The following is a 26,975-nucleotide window of genomic DNA, read 5'->3' as shown; positions in this document are numbered from 1 at the left end:
CAAATACATTTGAGAATCATACAATACTAAAAAAAAAAAAACAGGCCAAATAATTACTCCCTCCAAGAAAAAGTATGTAAAGAGAAGCAGAGAGCCAGTCTTGACTCTTCTGTTGAAGTCAACCTCTTTGAGGTCTTCCATGTTAATTTATTAAGTGAATAAACATTACTAGGTGAATCAGAGGTATAACATCTAGAGCGATGGCAGGGAAACCAAAAGAGTTATGATTTAAAATCAAGAAGATGAGAGTTACAAATTCTACATGAGAATGAAGAAGACTTTTGGAATAATTAGTATTTTAGTCAGAAAAGCCTTAAAAATAAGAGGCCTGGATACCAATAATGACTTTCTCTTCATTTAACCAAGACAAATGTCTGTAAAAGATACACCATATTATCGTATTTTCTATATTTTGGTCACATATAAAGATGTTCACCTTTTGTTACTTTGCCTAATTATCAACTAGTCAGATATGTTTGGCATCCACTTAATATCTGTCTAGAAATAGGGTCCTGGTATTAAGTTCATCTAGTCAAGGCTATGGTTTTTCCTGTGGTCATGTATGGATGTGAGAGTTGGACTGTGAAGAAGGCTGAGCGCCAAAGAATTGATGCTTTTGAACTGTGGTGTTGGAGAAGACTCTTGAGAGTCCCTTGGACTGCAAGGAGATCAACCAGTTCATTCTGAAGGAGATCAGCCCTGGGATTTCTTTGGAGGGAATGATGCTAAAGCTGAAACTCCAGTACTTTGGCCACCTCATGCGAAGAGTTGACTCATTGGAAAAGACTCTGATGCTGGAAGGGACTGGGGGCAAGAGGAGAAGGGGACGACAGAGGATGAGATGGCTGGATGGCATCACTGACTTGATGGACGTGAGTCTGGGTGAACTCCGGGAGTTGGTGATGGACAGGGAGGCCTGGCGTGCTGCGATTCATGAGGTCGCAAAGAGTCGGACACGACTCAGCGACTGATCCGATCTGATTAAGCTCTCAAAAAGTCTTTCATTAGATTGACATTTTGTTCTCTTTTCTACTAGGATGCATTATACTTCATTGTTCCTCATCCAAACCACTAAGAAAATATTTCGCAAGCTTCTAAAAGTAAAAATATCAGCTTATATATTGCACAAGAACACTACAAAAAAGGAGCATTTGAGGAACAAATTACAAGACGTCCTAGCAGTCAGCTGAACTGCTTTCCCATAGATTTGATGAAATCAGTTATCCAGTTTGCATGGCCAAGCAACAGCTTTTTTTGTTGTTGCTATTGTTGTTTTATTTTGGTGTTCAAAAAAACCTGCCTGACAATACGCAGACACTAGCAATATATTTAATGTCCACTCTAATCATAAAGTATACAAAGTATTCCTTGGGAAACCTGTCTAAATACTTTTATTTAGAAACTGACATGATCTTACTCTTTAGAATAATCATGACGGGGCAGAATTTGCAATTTTCAATTGTTAATTTTATTCTATAGTTCTCTCAGAATTTATGACATTCATGGTATGTTACTGCTTATTATACTAAATTTTACTATCAATAATATTGGAATGGTATGTAGAAAAGAACACAGCATGAAATCTAGGAAAGATATGGGTATGAAGTTACAGAAATCTTGATTTAAGTCCTAACTATTATATAGATCAGCTGAATCTCACTGTGCCTCCACCATCTGATTTGTAAAACAGGGAAAAACATAATATTTACTTCGAAAGATATTATGAAATAATGAAATTATGAAAAGCTAAATGAAATAATGTATTTTAAGCTACCTAGAGAAGAACCTAGCAATGTTAGACATCCAAACAGTTGCTCTATTCTCACTCCCAAGCATTCAAGGTCTCTTCTACGCTCTCCCCGTCCTTATCCTAAAAAAGTAAGATTTATTTAAAACAGAATAACAGAATTTATGTTATTTAATAGGATGATAATGACATGTATGCCAATTTTCAAAATTAACAAAACACTCTTCATTGTCTTATTCACTCCTGACAGAAATCAAAAGAGATACGATAGGGCAGGATTATTCCACATTTAACAAGGAAAGAGGAAATAAGTCTAATGAATGGGTATAATTTAAAGAGCTAATGGCACCAGCTCTGAAGGCAGAGAAACCTGCCAGAGTTGAATCTAGGCTTTGTCATAGTTTCCTCATTTGTAAAATGAGAATGATTCATTCTGCAAGGATAAAAATGAGAGTAATCGTTCATTCACTCTTCAATAAGTATTAATTTATAAACATTCACATGTATTAGGAATCAAACACTGTACTAGATAGCAAGGATGGAGCCTCAAGTGATACAGACAATAATTACTGTCCTCATGGAATGTATAATTAAGTGGAAGATAAGGCAGTTATCATATAAATCACATAAATACAGGTAAAACTACAACCATGTTTCAAAGTGCTTCAAAGATGTGATAAATCATTTTATGAGACCATCAGATTGGGTGGGAGTGTAACTGGGTTAAGGAGAACACAAGAAAAGAGATCTGAAGAAATGATGAAAAGAGCAAAGTAGTAGTTCTGATCAGCTCAAGAGGAGAGATATAAAGATACTGATATTCAGCTTCCCCTACAAACGGCCCACCAGAACACCATTTAGGGAAGCTCAAAGTTCATAAGTCCTACCCACAGACTAAAAGGGAGACCACGTACGGAAAAGAAAACTTCAAAATAAACTCTATCATTGAGACCATCAGAATTAAAAAGAGAAGATAAAGCACAGAAACCTGTTATATATAAAAAAAGGGATATTCAGGATATTAAAGGATCAAAATTTAGGATAATAAATGAACGAAAGAACAAAAGGATATTAAAACCATGCTGAAAATAATTAAAAACTTAACAAAAAACTATAAAGCTGAAGAGGTATCTCAGACAGTAGAGCATAATGAAAAAGGACAATAAAAGAAGAAAAAAGAAATTTGCAGGACTAGACCTGGAGATCTAACATCTTAATAACAGGAGTTCCAGAAAGAGAAAAAAAAAAAAAGGGAAAAACTAATTTAAGAATCAAAGGACATTCTAGAAATATTTCATAAGCTGAAAAGAAAAAACACTAGAGCAGATATGAAGGATGAAGAATCAGATGGTTCAGAGTTCTCAATATCTTTGTGACCCCATGGACTATACAAGACAACAGGAAACAAGATAACAATCGTCTTCAATATTTGAATAAAAAAGGTTTTTAACCTTTAATTCTACACCTAAGTATGAGCACAGAAAAATAACACCTTCATAACATAGTATGTTAAAAAACTTACCTCTCATGCCCACTCTCTCAAGAAAGTACTAGAGGATGTATTCCACCAAGGAGCAAAGTATACTAAGAACAAAGAAGATGCGATACAGGCAGTTGAGGACACTACACAGGAGACAGGCGAAGAGAGGTCCCAGAATAACCCCATTACAGGGCACACAGAGGGCAATTAAACCAGACCAGAGCAGTGTAACACAAAAGATAAACATAAGGAGGGCTGTCGTCTAAGATGCTATCAACTGTTAATCTAAGAATAGAACATCCCAGAAATATAAGGGAAAAAAACAGGAATAGTCAATTGTTTTAAATCCCTGAGAAGGTGCGAGGGAATGAGATACCATCCAAAGCTGAAGTGAAACGATCATCTTTAGAAAGGAGAAACAACTCTTGATATTAGACTTCTTGGAAGAGTCTTCAATACAGATGAAGCCTGTAATAGGACAGTAATGGAATTCCCTTTTAATGGTTTCTCTTTTCTCTAAAAATTAGCAAGAAAGACCACCTGCCAAGTGTGAAAGAGCTGGGATAAGTCTGAGATTTTAAGAGAAGGGAAAAAGTTGACAAAATTGTTGAAAATAGTAGAGAAAGTCAATCAGGGAAATACAGGAGGATATCTGAACAGTTTTGAGGATCCATTTGAAACTGGATCCACATTAATTTGGGCTTCCCTGGTAGCTCAGATGGTAAAGAATCCACCTGCAATGCACAGGACCTCGGTTCCATCCCCTCCAAGATCCCCTGGAGGAGGACCTGGCAACCCACCCCAGTATTCTTGCCTGGAGAATCCCCATGGACAGAGGAGCCTGGTGGGATACAGTCCATGGGGTCACAAAGAGTCAGACATGACTTAGCAACTAAGCCCAGCACAGCCACATTAATTTATGATCATGAATCTGCTTTATTGAAAGATTTTCTTCAATAGGACTTGATTATTTAGATGCTGGTAAAGAGTGGTTCATCCAAAGTTGGGATTTCATTCATTTATAGGCTAGTGTGTTATTTAAATAATGAACTATACACACTAACCAGGTCAAAGAAGAAAATGAGAAAGGATAATATGCATAAAATGATTAGAATTGCCTGGAGAATCCCAGGGACAGGGGAGCCTGGTGGGCTGCCATCTATGGGGTTGCACAGAGTCAGACATGACTGAAGCGACTTAGCAGCAGCAGCAGCAGCAGCAGCAACAGCAGGGTAATATCAAGTAATCAAAAAAAAAAAAAAAAAAGACAGTTATGATTACTACTATCCATGGTCCTTTTATGTGAATTCATTATTCTGATTTATCATTTCTAAATTATCTCTCTTTAACTAGTCTGAGCCCTTTAAGAATAAGAAGAGTGTCTTGTTTATTTTTGCTTCTTCCAAAGCCTAGCACAGTAGCTACCATACTATAGTGAAAGTGAAGTCACTCAGTAGTGTCGGACTCTTCGCGATCCCGTGGACTGTAGCCCACCAGGCTCCTGGGTCCATGGGATTCTCCAGGCAATACTGGAGTGGGTTGCCATTTCCTTCTCCAACCATACTATAAGTAACTATTAAATGTGTATCATTGTATGATAAAATCAATGACTTAAATTTCCTGCTTTCAAGCTATTCATATAAAACCTTTTTAATTAATTTTTTTTTGGAGTATAGTTACTTTACAATGTTGTGTTAGTTTCTACTGTAGAAGAAAGTGAATCAGTTATACGTATACATATACCCCCTCTTTTTTGGATTTCCTTCCCATTTAGGTCACCACAGAGCATATAATAGAATTCCCTGGGCTGTACAGCAGGTTCTCACTGGTTATCTATTTTGTACATATTATCAATAGTGTATATATGTCAATCCCAATCGCTCAATTCCTCCCACGTACCCACTATCCCCTTGATATTCATACATTTGTTCTCTACATCTGAGTCTCTACTTCTGCTTTGCACATAAGATCATCTATACCATCATAAAAATTTTGTTTAAAAGATTCCAGTTAAGCTATTAACAAAAGTCCAGAAACATTAACAAAAATCCAGAAAATAGACAGCCACTAAAGGGCCACTATCAATTCAATGATAGAAACTTACTAAGTAGCTAACAGTATAATTAATAGATATTATTCAATATTGCAGACTACAGAATTTGCATAACGAAGGAAATGAATTAGCACACACAATGTGAAATTTGAGAATACAATTTCCTGTTTCTAAAGGACAGGAGGGATTCCTGCCTTGATTTTTTATCATTCAATACCCTATAATGTTTCATGAAATGAGTAATCTGAAGCACATCTACCCAATGATGATCAAATACCTAGGTGTAAAAGGACTTCAAAGTGTATTCAAAGATACATAATCTGAGGTCCAGCTAGGCCCATTAATCTCCTCTTTTTTTCTGGCAGGAAGCAGATCCCCAAATAATACTGTACCTTTGCTGGTATATAAAAGGTCATAGGATTTTAGGTAAGAAATCTTTTTTGACTGTGGATTCAATTAAAAAAATATATATTTTATTTTTGCTACTGTTTAAATTAATACAATGTTCATTTAAAAATATTCAAAGGGGAAAGTATATATTTGCCAAGTCTCCAGTTGGTCCTTGTAAGTCTGAAGCACATGCAACCCCTAATAACATGTCTAAACCTCTAGGTCAACTATTTTATGGGAAAATGTCTGAAGAGTTCTCGTCTGAGATGTCAAAATAATTCAGATCTCTCTCATCTCTTATATTCTAACCAGCAGAAGTCAGAATAGCACAGAAATCAGGAAAAGGGGTTTCACACAATAAATCAAAAGGAAATAAAAAAACTGCAATAGGATACTTCTTAGTTCAGCAGTACTCTCTCCATCCCTTCATTTTTCCTTAAAGGTTCCAGTATATGACCTGTCTCTATTTTCAAGGAAAGAACTTGTAGTTTTTGGACAGTTTATCTCTTTCTCAGAGCCATCATATCAAAAAAAAAAAAAAAGGAAAAAACAATAACTTGCTGCACTCCCTTCTCAACATCTCTGATTTGTAGAGCAAGCAATTCAATCAAAGCAATGTGTTTGGACAGTCATTAAGAATAATGTATTTGAGAGGGATGGGTTGAAAATAAAAACAGAATAATCAAGTTTGGGCCCTTGAGAAGACAGAAGAAAAAGAGATACAATTTCAAAGCAGAACTTGTCTACCAGCCATGAGGGCAAAACTGGCAGCAGGTTAAAAAAAGTTTCTTCTCCACCCTTTGTCTTTTCCTTGAGTTAAAGTTAAAGATACATATAGATGTATAAATAGAGGAAAACCAAGATCGAATTTTGGTATATAAGTAACTGTAACCCATTCTAACATCCTCATATAACTACTAGTTATATTTTCTCTTGTTTTACCCCTAGGCACCTCAAAATCATAAAACATTAATGCACAAGCTTATCTATCAATTAAGTATAAAATGATTAAATTTTAAAAATCTAAGCCTCTGACTGTGTGTATCACAATAAACTGTGGAAAATTCTGAAAGAGATGGGCATACCAGACCACCTGATCTGCCTCTTGAGAAACCTGTATGCAGGTCAGGAAGCAACAGTTAGAACTGGACATGGAACAACAGACTGGTTCCAAATAGGAAAAGGAGTATGTCAAGGCTGTATATTGTCACCCTGCTTATTTAACTTATATGCAGAGTACATCATGAGAAACGTTGGGCTGGATGAAGCACAAGCTGGAATCAAGATTGCCAGGAGAAATATCAATAACCTCAGAAATGCAGATGACACCACCCTTATGGCAGAAAGTGAAGAGGAACTAAAAAGCCTCCTGATGAAAGTGAAAGAGGAGAGTGAAAAAGTTGGCTTAAAGCTCAACATTCAGAAAACGAAGATCATGGCACCCAGTCCCATCACTTCATGGCAGATAGATGGGGAAACAGTGGGAACAGTGGCTGACTTTATTTTTCTGGGCTCCAAAATCACTGCAGATGGTGACTGCAGCAATGAAATTAAAAGACGTTTACTCCTTGGAAGGAAAGTTATGACCAATCTAGACAGCATATTAAAAAGCAGAGACATTACTTTGCCAACAAAGGTCCAACTAGTCAAGGCTATGGTTTTTCCTGTGGTCATGTATGGATGGGAGAGTTGGACTATAAAGAAGGCTGAGTGCCGAAGAATTGATGCTTTTGAACTGTGGTGTTGGAGAAGACTCTTGAGAGTCCCTTGGACTGCAAGGAGATCCAACCAGTCCATCCTATAGGAAATCAGTCCTGGGTGTTCACTGGAAGGACTGATATTGAAGCTGAAACTCCAATACTTTGGCCACCTGATGCAAAGAGCTGACTCATTGGAAAATACCCTGATGCTGGGAAAGATTGAGGGCAGGAGGAGAAGGGGACAACAGAGGATGAGATGGTTGGATGGCATCACCGACTTGATGGACATGGGTTTGGGTGGACTCCGGGAGTTGGTAATGGACAGGGAGGCCTGGCGTGCCACAGTTCACGGGGTCGCAAAGAGTCAGACGTGACTGAGTGACTGAACTGAACTGAAATGAAGCTTTTAAAAAATAATCATATATTAATAAACACTATACAGTAAATAAATGCTGCTGCTAGGGAATAATACAACCTTTTACTATGATTTTTCTTAAACATTTTCTTATACTAAAATTAATTCAGAATTATATGAAACAGAGGTTACATAGACAATACAAAGTATATTCCATATTCCAGCAAAAAGCAAGGTATTGCCTGCTATTCTATAGACTCAATCCCATACACCCAACAGTCAACTCAAACAAAATTACTGCAGATATTAAGGCTGTATTACCTTCATGATATTAACTAAATCTGTTTGATAGTAGCGATCCTGGTGTGCATTTGCTGCCGCTAATGTAAGAAGATAATCATTCCTTGCGTGGGTAGCTTTGGAATTACACTCAGATCGCCGGGCTTTTAACTAAAACATAGTAAGAGGAAAAAATAGTTAGTGCAAACCGACACAGCACTGAAAAACATACAAGGGCACTACCACTCTTAATCAGTTCCCCAATAAGAGTAAAGATGACCAGGTGAAGAAACATTTATATGCATGTAAGAATTCTTCAACACTATTGAAGAACTCAATAAACAGTGACCAGAACTTTGCCACATAGTAAGTTCAGTTCAGTTCAGTCACTCAGTTGTGTCCGACTCTTTGCGGCCCCATGAGCTGCAGCACGCCAGGCCTCACATAATAAGAGGGTTTTCAAATATTTATTATTTATACTTTATGTATTTTCAAAGCTTTTGAGAGAACTTCAAAATTGTATGCTCATTTTATTCTGATGGGACAATAATGATTCTCAAATTAAGTAAGTCTCTTATCTTCAAAGACATCAGTAAATCTGCTAGAGTTAGAAAATCATTTTAAAAAAATCAACACACTCTAATGTGGCAAAAGAAATGCATGCTAGAGGGGAGCTTAGCAGACAAAGGCAGGTCACTAAGTTTATTTATCAGGTATTCTACAGCTTGAGGATACCACAGGAAAAATTCACCTGCATCTGGCCTAGAATATTGTGCTTAGAGGTATAAACCTAAGTGAAATGGATTTTGTAAAGCTTTCTAAAGCCCAAAGATCAGTTAAAGTCTCTTGGACTAAGTGCTAAAGGCAACAGTCCTAAGCAGGTTAGGCACAGAAATTTACCTCTAAAGCAATCTTGAGAAGCAGGGAGTATCCAAAGGGCTGACACCTCGTTGAAAAACTCCATGAACTGGGAAAAAAGTTCTTCCCTAATGACTTTAAAATGCTTCTCTATACGGAAACTAGATGGAAATAATTTAACTGCACCTTCAAAAGGCCCAGTTCTTTTTTTTTTAAGCTAAGGTTTCTTGTGAAATAAAGTTTTCAAAAACTCACCTTTACGCTTGCCTTCTGTAAACTGATTCTTGATTGAAAAAGACTAAGTTTAGATCTATAATGAAAATAGAAAAGTATATTTAATAACTATCAAATTACATAATGATTATAATTAATAATTTTTTTAAAAAGTGACATTTTCCCATAACACCATTCTAAAAGAGAACTAGATAAATAGAAAACCAAACGCAATTATTATTTTCCTTTATTTTACTACAGGAAGAATTTAATATTATGGTGAAAAAGAAAATAGTGGGATTAATAAAATAAAAATATCCTGAATGAGAAAATACAATTTGACAAATTTAGTATGTTGGTATTGCCTAATAAACAGAAGCCATCAAACTATAGGTTATTCCCAGTACCATATAGTTGCACATACTTTAGTACCTGCAAGGAAGCTTAAAGAAGCCCATGGACAACCAACCTATGGAGGCAAAGATTAGCAGGCTTCCCCGGCCTGTAACAATAGGCTGCAACAGGCTGTAACAATGCCAGGAAGGCAACCTACGGAATGATATTGACAGGCTCTACAAAGGCCTTAATTCCATCATGTCTCCCACTAACAGTTCTTGTTGGAGTGCTCCCTCCACTCTTAACATAGTACTCAGAACATAGTGATAAAGCCCTGCAACTTTCTACCCTGTATGATTTTACTCTGTTTAACCTTCTCTTTTCTGGGGTACTTATTTCTCTCAATCCCTCTCAGCTTGTGAGGGGAACCACAATTAAAATCAGTAATAAAAATATGGTGAAGTGAAGTGAAGTCGCTCAGTTGTGTCCGACTCTTTGCGACCACCAGGCTCATCCATCCATGGGATTCTCCAGGCAAGAATACTGGAGTAGGTTGCCATTTCGCTTTACCCAAACAACTAGAGGTAAAAGTAAGGAGAAAGTCAACAGACAAATGCTAAAGAACAACCAACATTCCCACGACCAGTGATTTTTGAAGCTGCAATGTTTGTCTTGACTACAGTGTCATGGTGATTGCCATGGGAAAAGTCAATGCATGTGCTGGACACTATGCCATAATATGAAGTAAAGTTGCAGGCTATTTGGTACTGGAAGACAGAGCAAGACAGTCTCTGATGAGCCAATGTGAAGAGGATAGCAAAAGCTGTCTCTCAACTTTCTAAAAAGAGAAAAACACTCTCTTGTTAGATGCACAAATATGCCTCCCAACTGCTCCACTGTTTAAAAAAAATAGTTGGATCTAAAATACTCCTGTTATTTTTCTACTTTGTTATTATATTCATACTTGATGGGGGTTTTATTAGTCAGATTCCTATTCATTTTGATCTAGAAAAGCAAAGGCTACAGACTTTAAAATTGGAGTGCCTGTTCAGGGTTAAGAAAGACTGTGTTTGGGGTATACTTATTTCTACTTTTTTTGTAGCCATTATCTAAATAGTCTGAGTTGCATCTGGATTTTCTAATATAAGGATTTAAGTTTATGGTTTCTGCTTCATTTGCCAATCCTCATACAATCCTTGGGTGGCAATAAAGAAAATACTAGTAACAAGTAAAATAATAAAGTTTCTAACTTCAAAGATTATCATCTAGAACAAATAAAATATATATTGATACAAACAATGAACTATACTGCATACTCCCCCTTCCTCACCCTCTTTCCAAATGTTAATGTTCCTTAGGTTTCCAAACTCAACTTCTCATCTCATTTTATATATGATGCCATCATTTTAACTATCATCTGATATGCAACTAACCCCCAAAGCAAGATCTTCAGGCCCAAATTCTCCTGTGAGAGTCAGATATATAACCTTCTACCAAATACATTAACTCCACGGTCCCACAGGTTTTTCAGAACCTATATATTTAAAGCGGAACTCATCCATCAAACTGTATACTTCCTTCTATGCTCTCTCCTCATGTACACATCTGAATGTACACATCCCATTACCTGTCAAATCATCTGTCAAAACTGTATATACCCCAGTTTTCACTTCCCCTTCCTGGTCTTTCTTCTCATCTCTACTTAGAAAAACCATTCTTCAGAACTGTGCCCAAATACCACTTCTTCTATAAAGGTTTCCTTTCTCATTAGGCAAAATTAATCTATCTTCTAGACTTATATAACAGTGTTTTCACATAACTACTAAAATAATGACTAGGTGACATTCGGCATTTACTTTCTTTGAGTTTACTGTGAATAAACAAACCATAAATTTACTTTAATACACATTTGTTTTTAATTCTAGGCTTTAGACTTTTTGAGGGCAAAGCTTATCTTACTGATTTCTGGATCCATGGTACCCAGTATAGACTAATCATTCAAAAAAAAACTTAGCAAGTGAATAAAGAGATATTTCTTTCCCTGTTGTAGAATTAATTTTCATGAAAAGTTACACGTGGAACTAAATGTCTGATCTGCTGTACCCTCTTTGAATCTGAACCATATTAGGAGGCAGTTTCTTGTGATCAGCATCTGTGCCAAATCCATTTGTGTGTGTGTTAGTCGCTCAGTCGTGTCCAACTCTTTGTGATCCCGCGGACTGTAGCCTGTCAGGCTTCTCTGTCCATGGAATTCTCCAGGCAAGAATACTAGAGGGGACTGCCATTCCCTTCTCCAGAGGAACTTCCCCACCCGGGAATCGAACCCTGATCTTCTGCATCCCAGGCAGATTCTTAACCGTTTGAGCTACAGGAAAGTCCCTGTGTCAAATCCATACCTCTCAAGAAAAGCCCCATAACTGTCCTCATTTTCACCCGTGGACCTTGGCTCAAGTAGGTATTTATATATGCTCTACAAAATCTGTCAATTCTCTGTTTTCAAATCTCTGAGAATTAAAAAAAACAAGTTCTTAAAAACCACCATGACAGGATATCCCTAATTGGAGAGAATCTAATCTAAAAACTTCAGATCTTACTGAGAAGATGGGTTCACCAACTCTTAAGAAAGTATAGGAAATATCTGTATGCTTATAAAAATAAAATAATTAAGAAAATAAACTAAGGGAAATGTTAAATATGTTTTCCAGTAACATTAAGCACGTTATGAATATTCATTTACCATCCCTTGGTACAAAATACACTTTCCAGGAGCCCCTAAATTTTCACAACATTTGCCTATGAGATTGCTTAATTTCCTGCAGACAGAAAAATATATTAGAAAGACACCCCTGACTCCTTCCTAGTCTGCACAAGTGTTCAATTGTACAGACTTTCTGATTCCATGACTAGGAGTTCAAACTCCTACATTTTCCATCGGTGAACTAAGTGAATGGGAGTATTACCCTTCCTTATAGACATCTTCAGAATACCATTCAATAACACAGGTGTCCTTATTCTTAAGAAATTTTAATCTTTCCTCAAGCTGTCATTGCAAAAATCTCTAACTGCTAGCTTTACATTTCTTTGTGTTATAAACTGCCAGTTCGTTCTTTTCCTAATTATTTTTAAATAAAGGACTTGTAATTCACATATACTGAAAGTGAAAATCACACACAGTTGCTAAAGCATACATTAAAAAGTGTATGTTAGAACTTCATATAAGAGAAAATTCTAGAGCAGGATTTCTACACTGAGGTCAGTGCTCTTGTTCACTTGATGTGTCCATCATCCTTCAGTGGCACACTGAGCATCAGGGATTTTTCAACTACAATTGATTTAGTCTGGCATGAGAAAAATGAGGCTCTAAAACCCTGATATTCAGACATCTAAGCAACTTAAGCAGACTCTTGCTAAGCTTCCAATACAATGTTCATTTGTCTCCTTTCTTTTTCAAAATTCAATTTAATGTGAAAACTGATCAAACATTCTCATTTTGCTAATATTAATGTAAATAAAATCAACCAATGTAAGAGAAAAATTTGATCTAAAGTATGTAACATTTACAGGTCTGATGAAATGCCCTGTACTAACAGAAAACAAAGTACTGGCAAAAATAACATTTATTTGCATAATTACTTTTTCAGAAATGCTAAAACACATACTTTGACTCGATGTCAGCTTTCTCTCGTACTGCATGAGCCATCTGTTCAGTCTCAAAGTACTTCTTCTTGCCTTTAGCTAAATCTTTTACTGTCTCTTGCAGTTCAGTTTGGATCTTTGTCAACTGGTCCACACACTGTAAAATACAAAGTGCAGTTATTATGATTTTAGTCTTTAGGCTTACAGAAAATGAGTCTGTCCTAAGAACTATGCACTATGCCCTCAGGATGGAAACCCAGGAGAAGAATCAGCACATTTAGAACCCTTCAAATTGCAAATTAAAACCCAGTGAACAGCTGGTACTCCCATTTCAAGTAATGTATGGAATAGTGTCACATTTTGCCTAATAACTCTGCTTTGAGAAATAACCTCTGAGTGCTGCTGATAACTGACTAGGGCATAAGAAGAGCAACAAAGAAAATGTTCTCAGTGTTGGAGCACAGCAATAAAGGCAAAAGATTAAAGCAATTCTGTAATCTTCATAATATTAATAAAGTCTCCTATCTATATGTTTGGGGAACTGACGGCACAAACGATACTGAAGGATTCATGTCAGAAGTGAGTGAAGGAAGAGTGAAATCTGAGTTTAACATGGTAAGTCCAAGATGAAGGAGAAAACTAAGAAACCTGGGTACCACATAACAATTATTACTCAAAACTATCCCAAATTCAACTCTTTGGATACACATACAGATTCAAGGAGAAGGGACAGACATAATAACTCAAAGAAATATTTAATGAATAACTCTTATAACACAATGGGGCCCAAGTAACACTGCTTTGGGACCCTTCTGGATGTCCAAAGTGGAATTTTTTTCCCCAGTTGGAAACAGTTTGAGGCCAGTTTCCCCAGTTTGAGCTCAATTCAGCTCAAACCTCCATTGAAAAACTTCTGAGCGTGGAATAACACTGTCAATACATGGTGGAGACTGAAGAAATCAGCAAAGCAGGAAGAGACACTGGTTAAGAGACTACTGTGCCAGGATGAACAGTGTAGAGTAGAACAAGAACATCCGAAGAGCAAGGGTAAAGCACAAATAAATTGAAATTTAAACATTTGACATACAGGCTAGAGTTTCTCAGTAACTTAGGTGTTAAGAAAGGGACTACTCTACAGGAAGAGAGAGATCTGAAAGGTTCCCTATGGGTACATTTATTGAGCATGTAATAAGTGTCAGGCTATGAATAAAGGGTAGAACCAAACAAAAACACCTCTTTCCTCCTTCACGACAACCTAACACTCCCACAGAATAGTGCTAAACATCCCAATAATGCCAGGCTTGCATGTGTGAAGAGCTAAGAGAATGCTCCATGGCTACAATTAGATATTAATAGTCAGGAAGTGGAGCATAGCCTGAAAAAATACAGCTGTGTTTAATGGGCAAAAGGGATGGATTATTTAAAAGAGTCAGGTGTAAGGTATCTATATCCAAAATGTACATCCAAAACAATGAAACTTGGCTTCAGAAAAACTAATCAATGAAGGGAAGCCCAAGAGTCCCATGGTGATACACAGCACTGAAAAGGTTGCTAATTTGAATATTTTGAGAGGAAATGAAACACAGTAGGTCAAAGGTTTTCCTGAGGATTGCAAGCCATGTGGATAGAATCTTGGAATATTCACACAGAGTGAACACCATGGGTACATGTACATGAGCACATACACACAAGCACATGCATATACACACACACACACACACACACACACACACACACACACAGAGCCACTCACTCCTTATATCCCTACCCTTTGAAGGAAAAGACATCTCTCCTTACTCCCAGGTAAGCTAATAACTCATAAATATTAATTAATTTCCATCTATAAAAGGTTGTTAATTAAATTACATTCTATATGTGCCACAATATTAGATGAATTTTGTGTTATTCATATTTTTAAAAGCACTTCTCAAAAATCTCTTCATTAAACTCTAGTTGGGTCTATCCTACTTGCTTTTTCTCTTTACATAAGTTTCTAAGATAGTTTATCAAACAGTATTAGAGAGAGCCTGTGTGCACAATGAAGAGATCTCTTGTGACCTTTCTTCCCTAGCATTCATTAAAATAACAACCAAGTGTTTTCCACCACCCAAGTGGACTCTTTCAAGTGACAGTAATTTGGGTTCTTCTTCAAAGGAAAATGCTTGCACACAGCAAAATACCAAAAATATTTATTAAATAAGTCATCAAACTTAATTTGCAAAGGAATAGGATTTCCTTTCCAATTTTTAAAATAAAATTTTTTTTTCTGTAGAAATACAATTTTCGGAGGAGGATTAAGTTATATACTTAAAAAGAAGCTTAATAGTACCTAGGTTAAGAAAAGCCTTGATGTGATACATGTCCAACTTTTTCCTAAGAGGTATTAGCACTGAATAGAGACATGAATGTAAGTTTACATTAGAGCTAAGGGATCATACAAAATGAAAAACGTGGATATTATAATTCAGAATTCTACTGAAGAAATTAAAAGTATGATTCCTGAGTATGACACAGATACTAGGATAGATAGACCTGCTAACAACTTGAAGGTTCTCTGACCTGGTAATCATGTCCTGGAAGTTCATCCTAAGAAAATAACTTTAAAAAAATTGAATTCTTATTACCTTAGTGGTAATAAAACAGAGGAGTGATTACATAAAGCAGAATAAATGAAAGATGTATTCAGAAGTAAAAAATAATAAACATAAAGCTTGTATAGAAACATTAACAATAAATTAGGAAATAGAGAACGCAAAAAAACAGAATACTCTAAAAATAATTATCCATGTATTAATTACAACTACTATAAAAACTAAGAAGGTAAAGGAGTAGAAAACATAAATAGTCTACTGAGGTGAAGAAGCTATTTTTCTGTAAAACTATTTAAACAATAAATAAAATTGACAAAATAGAGAAAATTTTAAAAAAGAACATGAACATTAAAATGTTACAGAGGGGTTAACATTCAAATATATAAACAGTTCAAACAATTTGATATTAAAAAAAACCTGATTAAAAAATGGGCAGAAGACCTGAATAGACAATTTTCCAAAGAAGATATGCAGATGGCCAACAGGCACATGAAAAGATGCTCAACATCACTAGTCATCAGAAAAATGCACATCAAAACTACAGTGAGGTATGACTTCACACCTATCAGTATGACTATCATCAAAAAGACCACAAATAACAAACGCTGGCAAGGGTGTGGGAAAAAAGGGAACCTTGGTACTCTGTTGGTGGGAATAAAAATTGGGGCAGCCACTGTGGCAAACAGTATGAAGGTTCCTTAAAAAAACTTAGAACTACCATATGATCCAATAGTCTACTCCTGGCAATATATCCATAGAAAATGAAAACACTAATTTAAAAAGATACATGCACCTCAGTGTTCAGAGCAGCATTATTTACAATTGCCAAGATTTGGAAGTAATCTAAGTGTCCATCAACAGATGAATAGGTAAAGAAGATATGGTATACATATAGCTCACACACGAAGGAATACTACTCAGTCATAAAAAAGAATGAAAATTTGCCATTTGCAACAACATGGATGGATTTGGAGGGTATTATGCTTAGTGAAATAAGTCAGAGAAAGCCAAACAGTGTACATTAATATTTATATGTGGAATTTAAAAAATAAAGTAGTGAATACAACAAAGAAGAAGCAGACTCGTATATATAAAGAACAGACCAGTGGTTACCAGTGGAGTGAGATAAGGGGAGAGGGGCAAGAGATAAGATACATGAATATATTGTGCAGCACGAAGAATATATCCAGTACTATATAGTAACTATAAATGAAGCATAATCAATAAATATTTTAAACCATTATATTATTCAACTCAAAATAAATTAATACTATAAATCAACTATATTTCAATTAAAAAGATATTAGAGAATTTTAAGTCAAATTGGTTTTGATCATGAACAATTTGTTTTAGACTATCCTCTTCTACTCTATTAACTATAAAAGTTAGACAACAGAGATTTTTAGAAATAGCCAGAATTAAAGAATAGCAATACACACTGGACTTAAGGGACTTGATATCTGGAAGAAGAGAAGCATAGCTAGGTAAGCTCTACATTCACCTTGACTTTTTCCCTTATGGCAATTTTTGAATCATGGTACAGAGAAGTACGGAGAAGGCAATGGCACCCCACTCCAGTACTCTTGCCTGGAGAATCCCATGGACGGAGGAGCCTGGTAGGCTGCAGTCCATGGGGTCGCTAAGAGTCAGACATGACTGAGCGACTTCACTTTCACTTTCACTTTCATGCACTGGAGGAGGACATAACAACCCACTCCAGTGTTCTTGCTTGGAGAATCCCAGGGATGGGGGAGCCTGGTGGGCTGGTCTCTGGGGTCACACAGAGTCAGACACGACAGAAGCGACTTAGCAGCAGCAGCAGCAGCACAGAGAAGTAGAATATAAACAGAAAGTGGGTTTGTTTGTTTTTTTTTTTTTTGCTCTTTTTAACTAGACTGTGGAAACAGAGGTTGGAGTTTGAGGGTGCCAAAAGAGTAGGAACTTGAGAGACTCAATCTTGGAAGTAGAGTACTACAGACAAGCAAGCCACAAAATCTGAATGCAATTTCCCCAAGTCATCAGTTGACTTCTAAATGTCATGTGTGGAATGAAGCTCCAAGAAATTCAGGAAAGAACAGTAACTAAAAGGCTAATGAGCTGAGCAACGAACAGCTACATAAGCAGAGCAGCTACATGATGTTGAGAAGAAAAAGGCTGGAGTTCAAGTCTTGTCAAAACAGAAAGGCTTTGGTAAATATCCTATACTTTCAGGTAAGACCCCAGAAGTAAGGACAAAAGTGAAAAAGACAAGCCTAAAAAGTCTAACGCTAGATAGACCCTAACAGAATCAAAGTGATTAAATAGTATTCTATCTGCGTGCTAAAAAACTTAACTCTCTTTGGAAACAGAAAACATCTTCCATAGCCTCTACAATTTTTATCCATAATATCCAGCACCATGAGGCTTACAAAAGCAGTAGACCCAAATAACTAAAAACAAGCAAACAAACAAAAAAACAGATAATGATAAAAAGAGACCTATAGTGTTCACATAGTGGAACTATGAAACAGAGATTAGGAGTAATACATTAAACAGGAGAAAGAAAAAACATGAAGAATTGCATCAGAAACATTGACTCCATTTTTTAAAAAATAAAAAATTCTAGAACTGAAGAATACACTAAGATTCCAAAAGATAAGTTTTAAAAGCAGATTAGAAATAGCAGAACAGCACAGGAGCACTATGCACAATAGTCAAGAAATGAAAACAACATTTGTAACAACCTATACGAAAACAGAATCTAAAAAAGAGTGGATATAAGTGTATATAACTACACTACAGCAGAAACTAAGACAACATTATAAATCAACGATACTCAAAAAAATTTAAAGATGTGGCATACACGATACACATACACACACTGGACTATTATTTAGGGATAAAAAGAGCAAAATTTTGCCATCTGCAGAAACATGGATGGACCTACAGAATATCATACTAAATGAAGAAATAAGACAAAAACAAATATTATATGATAGCACTTATATGTGGAATCCAAAAAATACAAATGAATCTATATACAAACAGAAATAGACTCACAGACATATAAAACAAACATATTATCAAAGAGAAAAAGCAGGAGAGAAGGGATAAATTAGTATGGGGAGGCCTTACAAATAGCTGTGAATAGAAGAGAAGTGAAAAGCAAAGGAGAAAAGGAAAGATATAAACATCTGAATGCAGAGTTCCAAAGAATAGCAAGAAGAGATAAGAAAGCCTTCTTCAGCGATCAATGCAAAGAAATAGAGGAAAACAACAGAATGGGAAAGACTAGGGATCTCTTCAAGAAAATCAGAGATACCAAAGGAACATTTCACACAAAGATGAGCTCGATAAAGGACAGAAATGGTATGGACCTAACAGAAGCAGAAGATACTAAGAGGTGGCCAGAATACACAGAAGAACTGTACAAAAACGATCTTCACGACCCAGATAATCACGATGGTGTGATCACTGACCTAGAGCCAGACATCCTGGAATGTGAAGTCAAGTGGGCCTTAGAAAGCATCACTACGAACAAAGCTAGTGGAGGTGATGGAATTCCAGTTGAGCTATTCCAAATCCTGAAAGATGATGCTGTGAAAGTGCTGCACTCAATATGCCAGCAAATTTGGAAAACTCAGCAGTGGCCACAGGACTGGAAAAGGTCAGTTTTCATTCCAATCCCAAAGAAAGGCAATGCCAAAGAATGCTCAAACTACTGCACAATTGCACTCATCTCACATGCTAGTAAAGTCATGCTCAAAATTCTCCAAGCCAGGCTTCAGCAATATGTGAACTGTGAACTTTCTTATGTTCAAGCTGGTTTTAGAAAAGGCAGAGGAATCAGAGATCAAATTGCCAACATCCGCTGGATCATGGAAAAAGCAAGAGAGTTCCAGAAAAACATCTATTTCTGCTTTACTGACTATGCCAAAGCCTTTGACTGTGTGGATCACAATAAACTGTGGAAAATTCTGAAAGAGATGGGAATACCAGAACACCTGATCTGCCTCTTGAGAAATTTTATGCAGGTCAGTAAGCAACAGTTAGAATTGGACATGGAACAACAGACTGGTTCCAAATAGGAAAAGGAGTTCGTCAAGGCTGTATATTGTCACCCTGTTTATTTAACTTATATGCAGAGTACATCATGAGAAACGCTGGACTGGACGAAACACAAGCTGGAATCAAGATTGCCGGGAGAAATATCAATAACCTCAGATATGCAGATGACACCACCCTTACGGCAGAAAGTGAAGAGGAACTCAAAAGTCTCTTGATGAAAGTGAAAGTGGAGAGTGAAAAAGTTGGCTTAAAGCTCAACATTCAGAAAACAAAGATCATGGCATCCGGTCCCATCACTTCATGGGAAATAGATGGGGAAACAGTGGAAACAGTGTCAGACTTTATTTTTCTGGGCCCCAAAATCACTGCAGATGGTCACTGCAACCATGAAATGAAAAGACGCTTACTCCTTGGAAGGAAAGTTATGACCAACCTGGATAGCATATTCAAAAGCAGAGACATTACTTTGCCAACAAAGGTCCGTCGAGTCAAGGCTATGGTTTTTCCTGTGGTCATGTATGGATGTGAGAGTTGGACTGTGAAGAAGGCTGAGCACCGAAGAATTGATGCTTTTAAACTGTGGTGTTGGAGAAGACTCTTGGGAGTCCCTTGGAGTGCAAGGAGATCCAATCAGTCCATTCTGAAGGAGATCAGCCCTGGGATTTCTTTGGAGGGAATGATGCTAAAGCTGAAACTCCAGTACTTTGGCCACCTCATGTGAAGAGTTGATTCATTGGAAAAGACCATGATGCTGGGAGGGATTGGGGGCAGGAGGAGAAGGGGACGACAGAGGATGAGATGACTGGATGGCATCACTGACTCGATGGACGTGAGTCTGAGTGAACTCCAGGAGTTGGTGATGGACAGGGAGGCCTGGCGTGCTTCGATTCATGGGGTCGCAAAGAGTGGGACACGACTGAGCAACTGATCTGATCTGAACAGATGCAAACTACTACGAATAAAACAGGTAAGTAACAAGGATTTACTGTATAGCAATAGGGACCTATATTTAATATCTTGAAATAACTTTTACTGGAAAATGATCTGAAAAATATATAAAACTGAATCACTTTACTGTACACCTGAAAATAACACAGTACTGTAAATTAACTCTACTTCAATCTGTAAAAACACACAGAAAGAAAAAGATAAATAGCAGAACAGAGTGTTAATCAACTGGGAGATAACAGTTGAAAATTCAGACTGAAGTGCACAGAAAAGCACATTAATAAAGAAAGTGCAGAAAAAGTACAAAAGACATGGACAGAGACAAAAAGTCTAATAGCAAAGAAGTCCTAACAGGGAGGTAAATGGAATTATGTTATTAAAACATTTTTACGTTGTTTAAGAGGTGACAAAATACTAATTCACAATAGACTTAAAGTTTGAAGAGCAGTAAAAGTATCAATTCATGGTAATTTACAGTACGTCAAAAAAGCACATTGCAATCTCTAAAGTAATTACTAAAAGAATAACAAAATTATAAAATTAAAAAGCTAATAGTGAAGGAAATTTTGATAATAAAATGTGTAAGATTGCTCAATGTCATTAATCACCAGGGAAACTACAAATCAAAACCACAATGAGATATCACCTCATACCTGTTAGGATGCTTATTACCAAAAAAACAAATGACAACAAGTATTGGCAAGGTTGGGGGGAAATTGGAACCCTTGTGCACTGTTGGTGAGAATGCAAAGTGGTGCAGCTCTTTATGGAAAAGAGTATAGTGATTCCTCAAAAAATTAAAACTACAACTACCACACATCATCCAGCAATCCAACTTCTAGGTATTTATCCAAAAGAAGTGAAATCAGGATCTCAAAGAATATTAGTATTCCCATGTTTACTGCAGCACTATTCACAAAAGTCAAAATATGGAAATAACCAAAATGTGGATAAATGCATGAATGTATTTAAAAATATGGTATATACATTCAGTAGAATATTATTCAGCCTTAAAAAAGAAAGATATCCCATGCATGCATCCATGCAACAACATGGTTGAAACTAGAGGACATTATGCCAAGTGAAATAAGCCAGTCACAGAAGAACAAATACTGCATGATTCCACTTACATGAAATACATAAAATAATCAAACATAAAAAAATTCAGTTATACAAAATGAATAAGTTTTAGAGATTGTCTGCACAACATTGTGCTTATAGATAACAATACTGTATTGTACACTTTAAAAATCTGTTAACAGGGTAGATCTCATGTTAAGTGTTCTCATCACACTAAAAGAAAAAAGAAAAATACAAGATTAATCCAAAAGGAGGCTAAAGAAAAAAGAAAGTACGAAGAAAGGGTTGGAGTACAGAAGGAAAAATAGATGATTTTTGATCCTATGTGGAGTCAATTTGTTGTAAAGTTTGGGAAGTACAATGGAGAAGTCAATATTTGTGACCATGTGCTGCTTTTCTTGCTCCATTGGGAATCCATCTCAATTTTTGTTTGGAGAATCATCTTTTCCCGTTTTTAATCCATGTAGTTTGCATGAGGACTGTAACCTCTGTAACTCAAGATAAGTCAATGAGCCTCAATTCTGATAATTTTGTTAGAACTTTGGGGAAAGTGGAAAATGTGGACTTGCTAGCTCTGATATTTGTAAATCCGGCAAGTTAGGGGCGGCACAATGTGGGGAGAGTTGCTATGCCATGGAGAGTTGCTGAAGAATGAAGCCACTGGGGAAAGTAGAGCTAATGGATGGGAAGAAACATGAATTCTAATGCCATCATTTGAGGTCCTGGATCCACTCCTGTCTGGATTCCATCCATGCTGAAATTTTTATACATTCTCTTCTTGGTTTAAAGTCAGTTTGAAGTAAGTTTCTGTCATCTGCAATTTCAGAGTCCTGATAGGTATGCTCAATATATGGTGTGTGTGTAACTCGCTTCAGTTGTTGTTCAACTCTTTGTGACCTATGAAGAGCCTGCCAGGCTCCTCTGTCCGTGGTATTCTCCAGGCAAGAATACTGGAGTGGGTTGCCATTCCCTCCTCGAATGCTCAAAATATATTTAGTGTTCAACAACTGCTTAGATAAAACATAAACACCATTATTACTGGCTATAATATAAGTTAATTCACAGATAAGTGGACTTGTCAAACCTCATTAAACATTCTTTGCCCAGGTATGTTAAGTGAAATTCAGATCATAGAAGAGCACAAATTGGTTAACTCTTTCAAAATATTCTGATATTAAGAAATGCAGAACTTCCAATAATTCAATTAGATTTGGTGAATGCACTGGCTATTTGAAACATCATATTTCCTCCCAGTTAGGAGGGAGTTGGATCAGTTCTCTACCTCTGTCTCCCACTCTCTCTCTGTGTGCGCTGACGGATACACACACACACACAAAACATTTTTTCTTCCAATCGAAAGCTTTGTTTGGTCAGTGGTCATGTACCGTTTTGAAAGAGAATTTTGAGCAGAGGCATTATTATAGAAATATGTTAAAACCCATTGATACTATGTAAATGCTTGAAAGAGATATATTTATTAATAACATTGATTTTGTGCTACTAAAATCATCTTTGGCAAACATGGAAGATTAGTTTATTTAGTTTTTGTTTGTAAAAATTAGTGAAAATCCAAAGGACAATTAGAATCAAAACAATGGCTTGTGAAATATTATTTCTTTAAATAATTACTTTAATAATTTTTAAAGTATTAATACTTCCATTATAGGCATCATGATAATCTCTAATTTTATAACTATTTCCTAAGAGGATATAATTCAATTACCTACTTTCAATCACAAGCTTTTAATAAAAATCATACTATTCTATGAATTTTAAAATTCTGTATAATCATTTAAAAACTTTTATGTAGTCCATATAATTAAACCTTAGAGTAACCCAAATTTGGTAATAACTTCACTTCACTTTCACTTTTCGCTATATATGGTCAAGATGTGTCAATTTCCTTTAAATTATGCAAAATGGATCAAACTGAAACTAAGATTTTCTCAAGACTTAGTGGGATTAATAACATTGTAATTGTTTTAACATACACCAACCTAAGTAGGTCTTCTTCCTTGAGTTAAATTGAAAAGTGCTATTTCTAAGAAATGTTTACTGAGCTTTCAGATTCAAATCACACTCACCTTTGTCAATTAATAAAATACAGTAGCCAGAGGGAACATGTTGAAATCAGACAATCTATGTTAAAATCAGAAACATTTGGACCATAGAGAAAAACTCAAAGTGTAAAATGCAATTGAACATAATCTTGCAGATTATAAATGTAGTAATGAGATATTAAAGGAAAAGAACAAATAGAAACAATACCCGTTTTAGCTGCTGTTCTTTTAGGCTTCTCACTGTCCTTGCAGGCTCAGAAATGAAGTTTTTATAGTTTTCACATATATTGATCCGAGACTGGGCTACCTGCATTGTTCCCTCGAGAAAAGATTTCCAAACAGGATACATGCTCCTAAATTCAAAGAACAGAAAAGTATTAGGCAGAGAAAAGGAAGAATAAGTTGCCTAACCTTTTGCTCTCTGGCTAGCACCGACAAACAGAATTAATACTTTCTTTATAGTTTAAAGTGTATTTATATTGGTTCATAGGTAGTAATGTTTTTAGCATACATAACAAGTAGAAACATGGAATACGCTCTATTTCTCTATAGCCTGACAATGGGCTGTTTTGATTCATTAGCTATTCTTGATACTGGAGTAAAGTGATACAAGGATTACAATTCTAGACAAAGCTAACACTATAAAAAATTAGTGAATAATTCAGACTTTTCAGGCCTTTCACTGTTTCAGGACTGTCATTATGAATACCAAATTTCATTATTCCATTAAGGTATTTTCCTGATTTTAGAGATGAGGTAACTGAGGCTCAGATTTAGAAGATCACCCTAGCTTACACAAGAATGTGGCAGTACTGAGATACAGACAAATACCTCTAAAGTACCTTTTCTTTCAACTATATTATATTGCTCTCTTACATAAATGGATGTGACTGGAAAAAAAAAATCATGAACAATTGCTTGTGTTCTTGAGAAGTCTATTTGTTAGACAAAAGAAGTCTATGGTATTATTGCTCTACATCTGTTTCTCTGTTGTAATAACACTTAGCCAGCATCTCATTGCAGCTTGGAGTCATTCCAACCAAGTTCCATCACCTTTGCTTGATAAATGTGCTCTCATCAATCTTTTGATAATGTCAAAGAATTATTCATCCTTTGCTTTCCGTAGTCAATTTCCTTTTCAAACCTTCTCTTCTGCTTTCCTAAATGCCTTAGTCCCAACATGATCCTATACTAGTTATAAACATATTTTATAACTTATAACAATGAGTTATAGTTTGCTAAAAAGAGATACTGCAATGATATAATATTCATCTCCTAAGATTTCTCTTCTTGCGTCTATGGATTTCCTACTACAGCAATATAGAGGACCATGTGCTGTAGTAGGAAATCCACTAGACGCAAGAAGAGAAATCTTAGGAGATGAGGGGAATAGGGAAGAAAGAATTCCTTCATCCATGCTTGCCCCTTCTTCCTTTTACCTCTCCATCTAACTGACTGCTGCTCATCCTTCAAATCTCAGCTTAAATGGAACTTCCTCAGGGAAGTCTCCCTGGAGAAGGGAATGGCAACCCACTCCAGTATTCTTGCTGGAAAATTCCATGGACAGAGGAGCCTGGTGGGTTTCAGGCCATGGGGTGACAAAGAGTCGGACACGACTGAGTGACTGACACTTACAGGGAAGTCTCATGATCACCACCAAACCAGTACACAGACGCAATCAAACCCCTCACTATTCACATGGTTCACATGGTGCTAGCACTTTTCCTTCAATTATAAGTATCTATATGTAATTGTTAACGTTTGTCTGTCTCACTATGGAAAAAATTTCCTGAAGGCAGGGGTGTATGTCTTTCTCACAATTGTATTTCTATGGCCTAGCACATGGCCTAATAATTAGAAAGGTTATAATAAGTATGTATTGAATGAAAACAATGAATGGATGGATGAATGTATAAATCATAAGGACTGTAAAATAAAAAGAAAAATCCTTTCATTATAGAGTTGAAAAAGAGATCTTTAGAGATTAGCAAACAAATAAATAGCAGGCAAATATTTTCAACAATGGAACACCATGAATTGCCTGAAATTCGGTTACCAGTTAGTGAGAAGATCTGGGTTCCAGTTCTGGTTTAACCAATAAAATCTTCTGTAACACATCTCACTACACTTTGATTTCCTCTACTGGCAAATGGAAAAATAATAAAAATATCAGCACTATGCACCTCAAAGGGCTATTATAACAATTAAATACAAACGATGTGAAAATTCTTGCCATACAGATTCTTTTAAATGAATAAGTAGTAACAGTCACAGAACTGTAGAAGAAATACTACAGAAGTACCTTGTAGAAATACTTCTTCTTAATATAATAGTCGTAGTTCCAATGACAGTGGTGTTTTTCATTTCAATTGAAAAAATAATAATGGGTTGTAGAGTGAGTTCCTAAAAGTTTCATTTCACTAGGCTTCATATATAAAATTTTGAAACATAAGGAAAGGTATCAAGCATTTACAGTATTTTACTATTCTGCTCAGTTAAGGAAAAAAGACTCAAAATTATAAAAGAAAGCAAGGACATTCTCTTAAGAACCTATCACATGCTAGGCACTATGGCGTGTATTTTACATGTACTACATCATTTAATCCTTAGGACAACTTTGTAAGATAGGCATTATCCCCATTCTGCAGAGGAGAAAAAGTAAGGCTTGAAGAAGCTGAGAAATTTTTCTGTGGCTATTCACCAGGAACTAGTACTCTCATGGTCATAACCTAGACTTTGCCATTATCAATAACTACCCCTCTACTCTAATACCAATTTAATCATCTAATCTCTGACCAACACCTCTTGCTTCTCCTCACTCCCTTTAGGATTCTCACTTCAACAATTACTCAACCCAATCAGAGCCCACAAACCATTTCACCTGCCTCCTTTCCACTGTCTTTTACTCCCTTCTCATAATCTCCAGTTACGGCTCTCTTTATCCAGACTAGATTTCCAATATTATCACTCTCTAATGTACACCCTAGTTACCTCTGCCTCACTCTCTTTCCATCATTATAATGTACAAATTCCAAACTTGTTTAAATCCAAAATTCTGTTTACACCATACCAATGTCTGTGCAACAGAACACTGCTGGAGAAAATAATCATGCTACCTATTCTCAGTTTAAATTGCAAATAAACCTTAGTGTTACCCTTCTCCAAGGGATCTTCCCAACCTAGGAATCGAACTGGGGTCTCC

At 36.2% G+C, this 26,975-nt stretch overlaps 1 protein-coding gene across 1 annotated transcript in view; it reads right to left on the bottom strand.

Annotated features, from left to right (window-relative positions):
- The window catches only part of FCHSD2 (FCH and double SH3 domains 2), a 244,638-nt gene that overhangs the window by 118,091 nt on the left and 99,572 nt on the right, over positions 1 to 26,975 (bottom strand). The window contains exons 5-8 of the mRNA XM_005893521.2: positions 23,982 to 24,126; positions 13,071 to 13,204; positions 9,118 to 9,172; positions 8,047 to 8,175 (exon numbers count right to left, since the gene is read on the bottom strand). Of these exons, the coding sequence (XP_005893583.2) occupies positions 8,047 to 8,175; positions 9,118 to 9,172; positions 13,071 to 13,204; positions 23,982 to 24,126 (463 nt within the window). The remainder of the gene's footprint in view (positions 1 to 8,046; positions 8,176 to 9,117; positions 9,173 to 13,070; positions 13,205 to 23,981; positions 24,127 to 26,975) is intronic.

The sequence above is a fragment of the Bos mutus genome, chromosome 15, assembly GCF_027580195.1.
Source record: "Bos mutus isolate GX-2022 chromosome 15, NWIPB_WYAK_1.1, whole genome shotgun sequence".
NCBI classification, from domain to species: domain Eukaryota; kingdom Metazoa; phylum Chordata; class Mammalia; order Artiodactyla; family Bovidae; genus Bos; species Bos mutus.
Note: the sequence above shows the minus strand (reverse complement) of the source record. Positions and strands in the feature narration are given on the sequence as shown.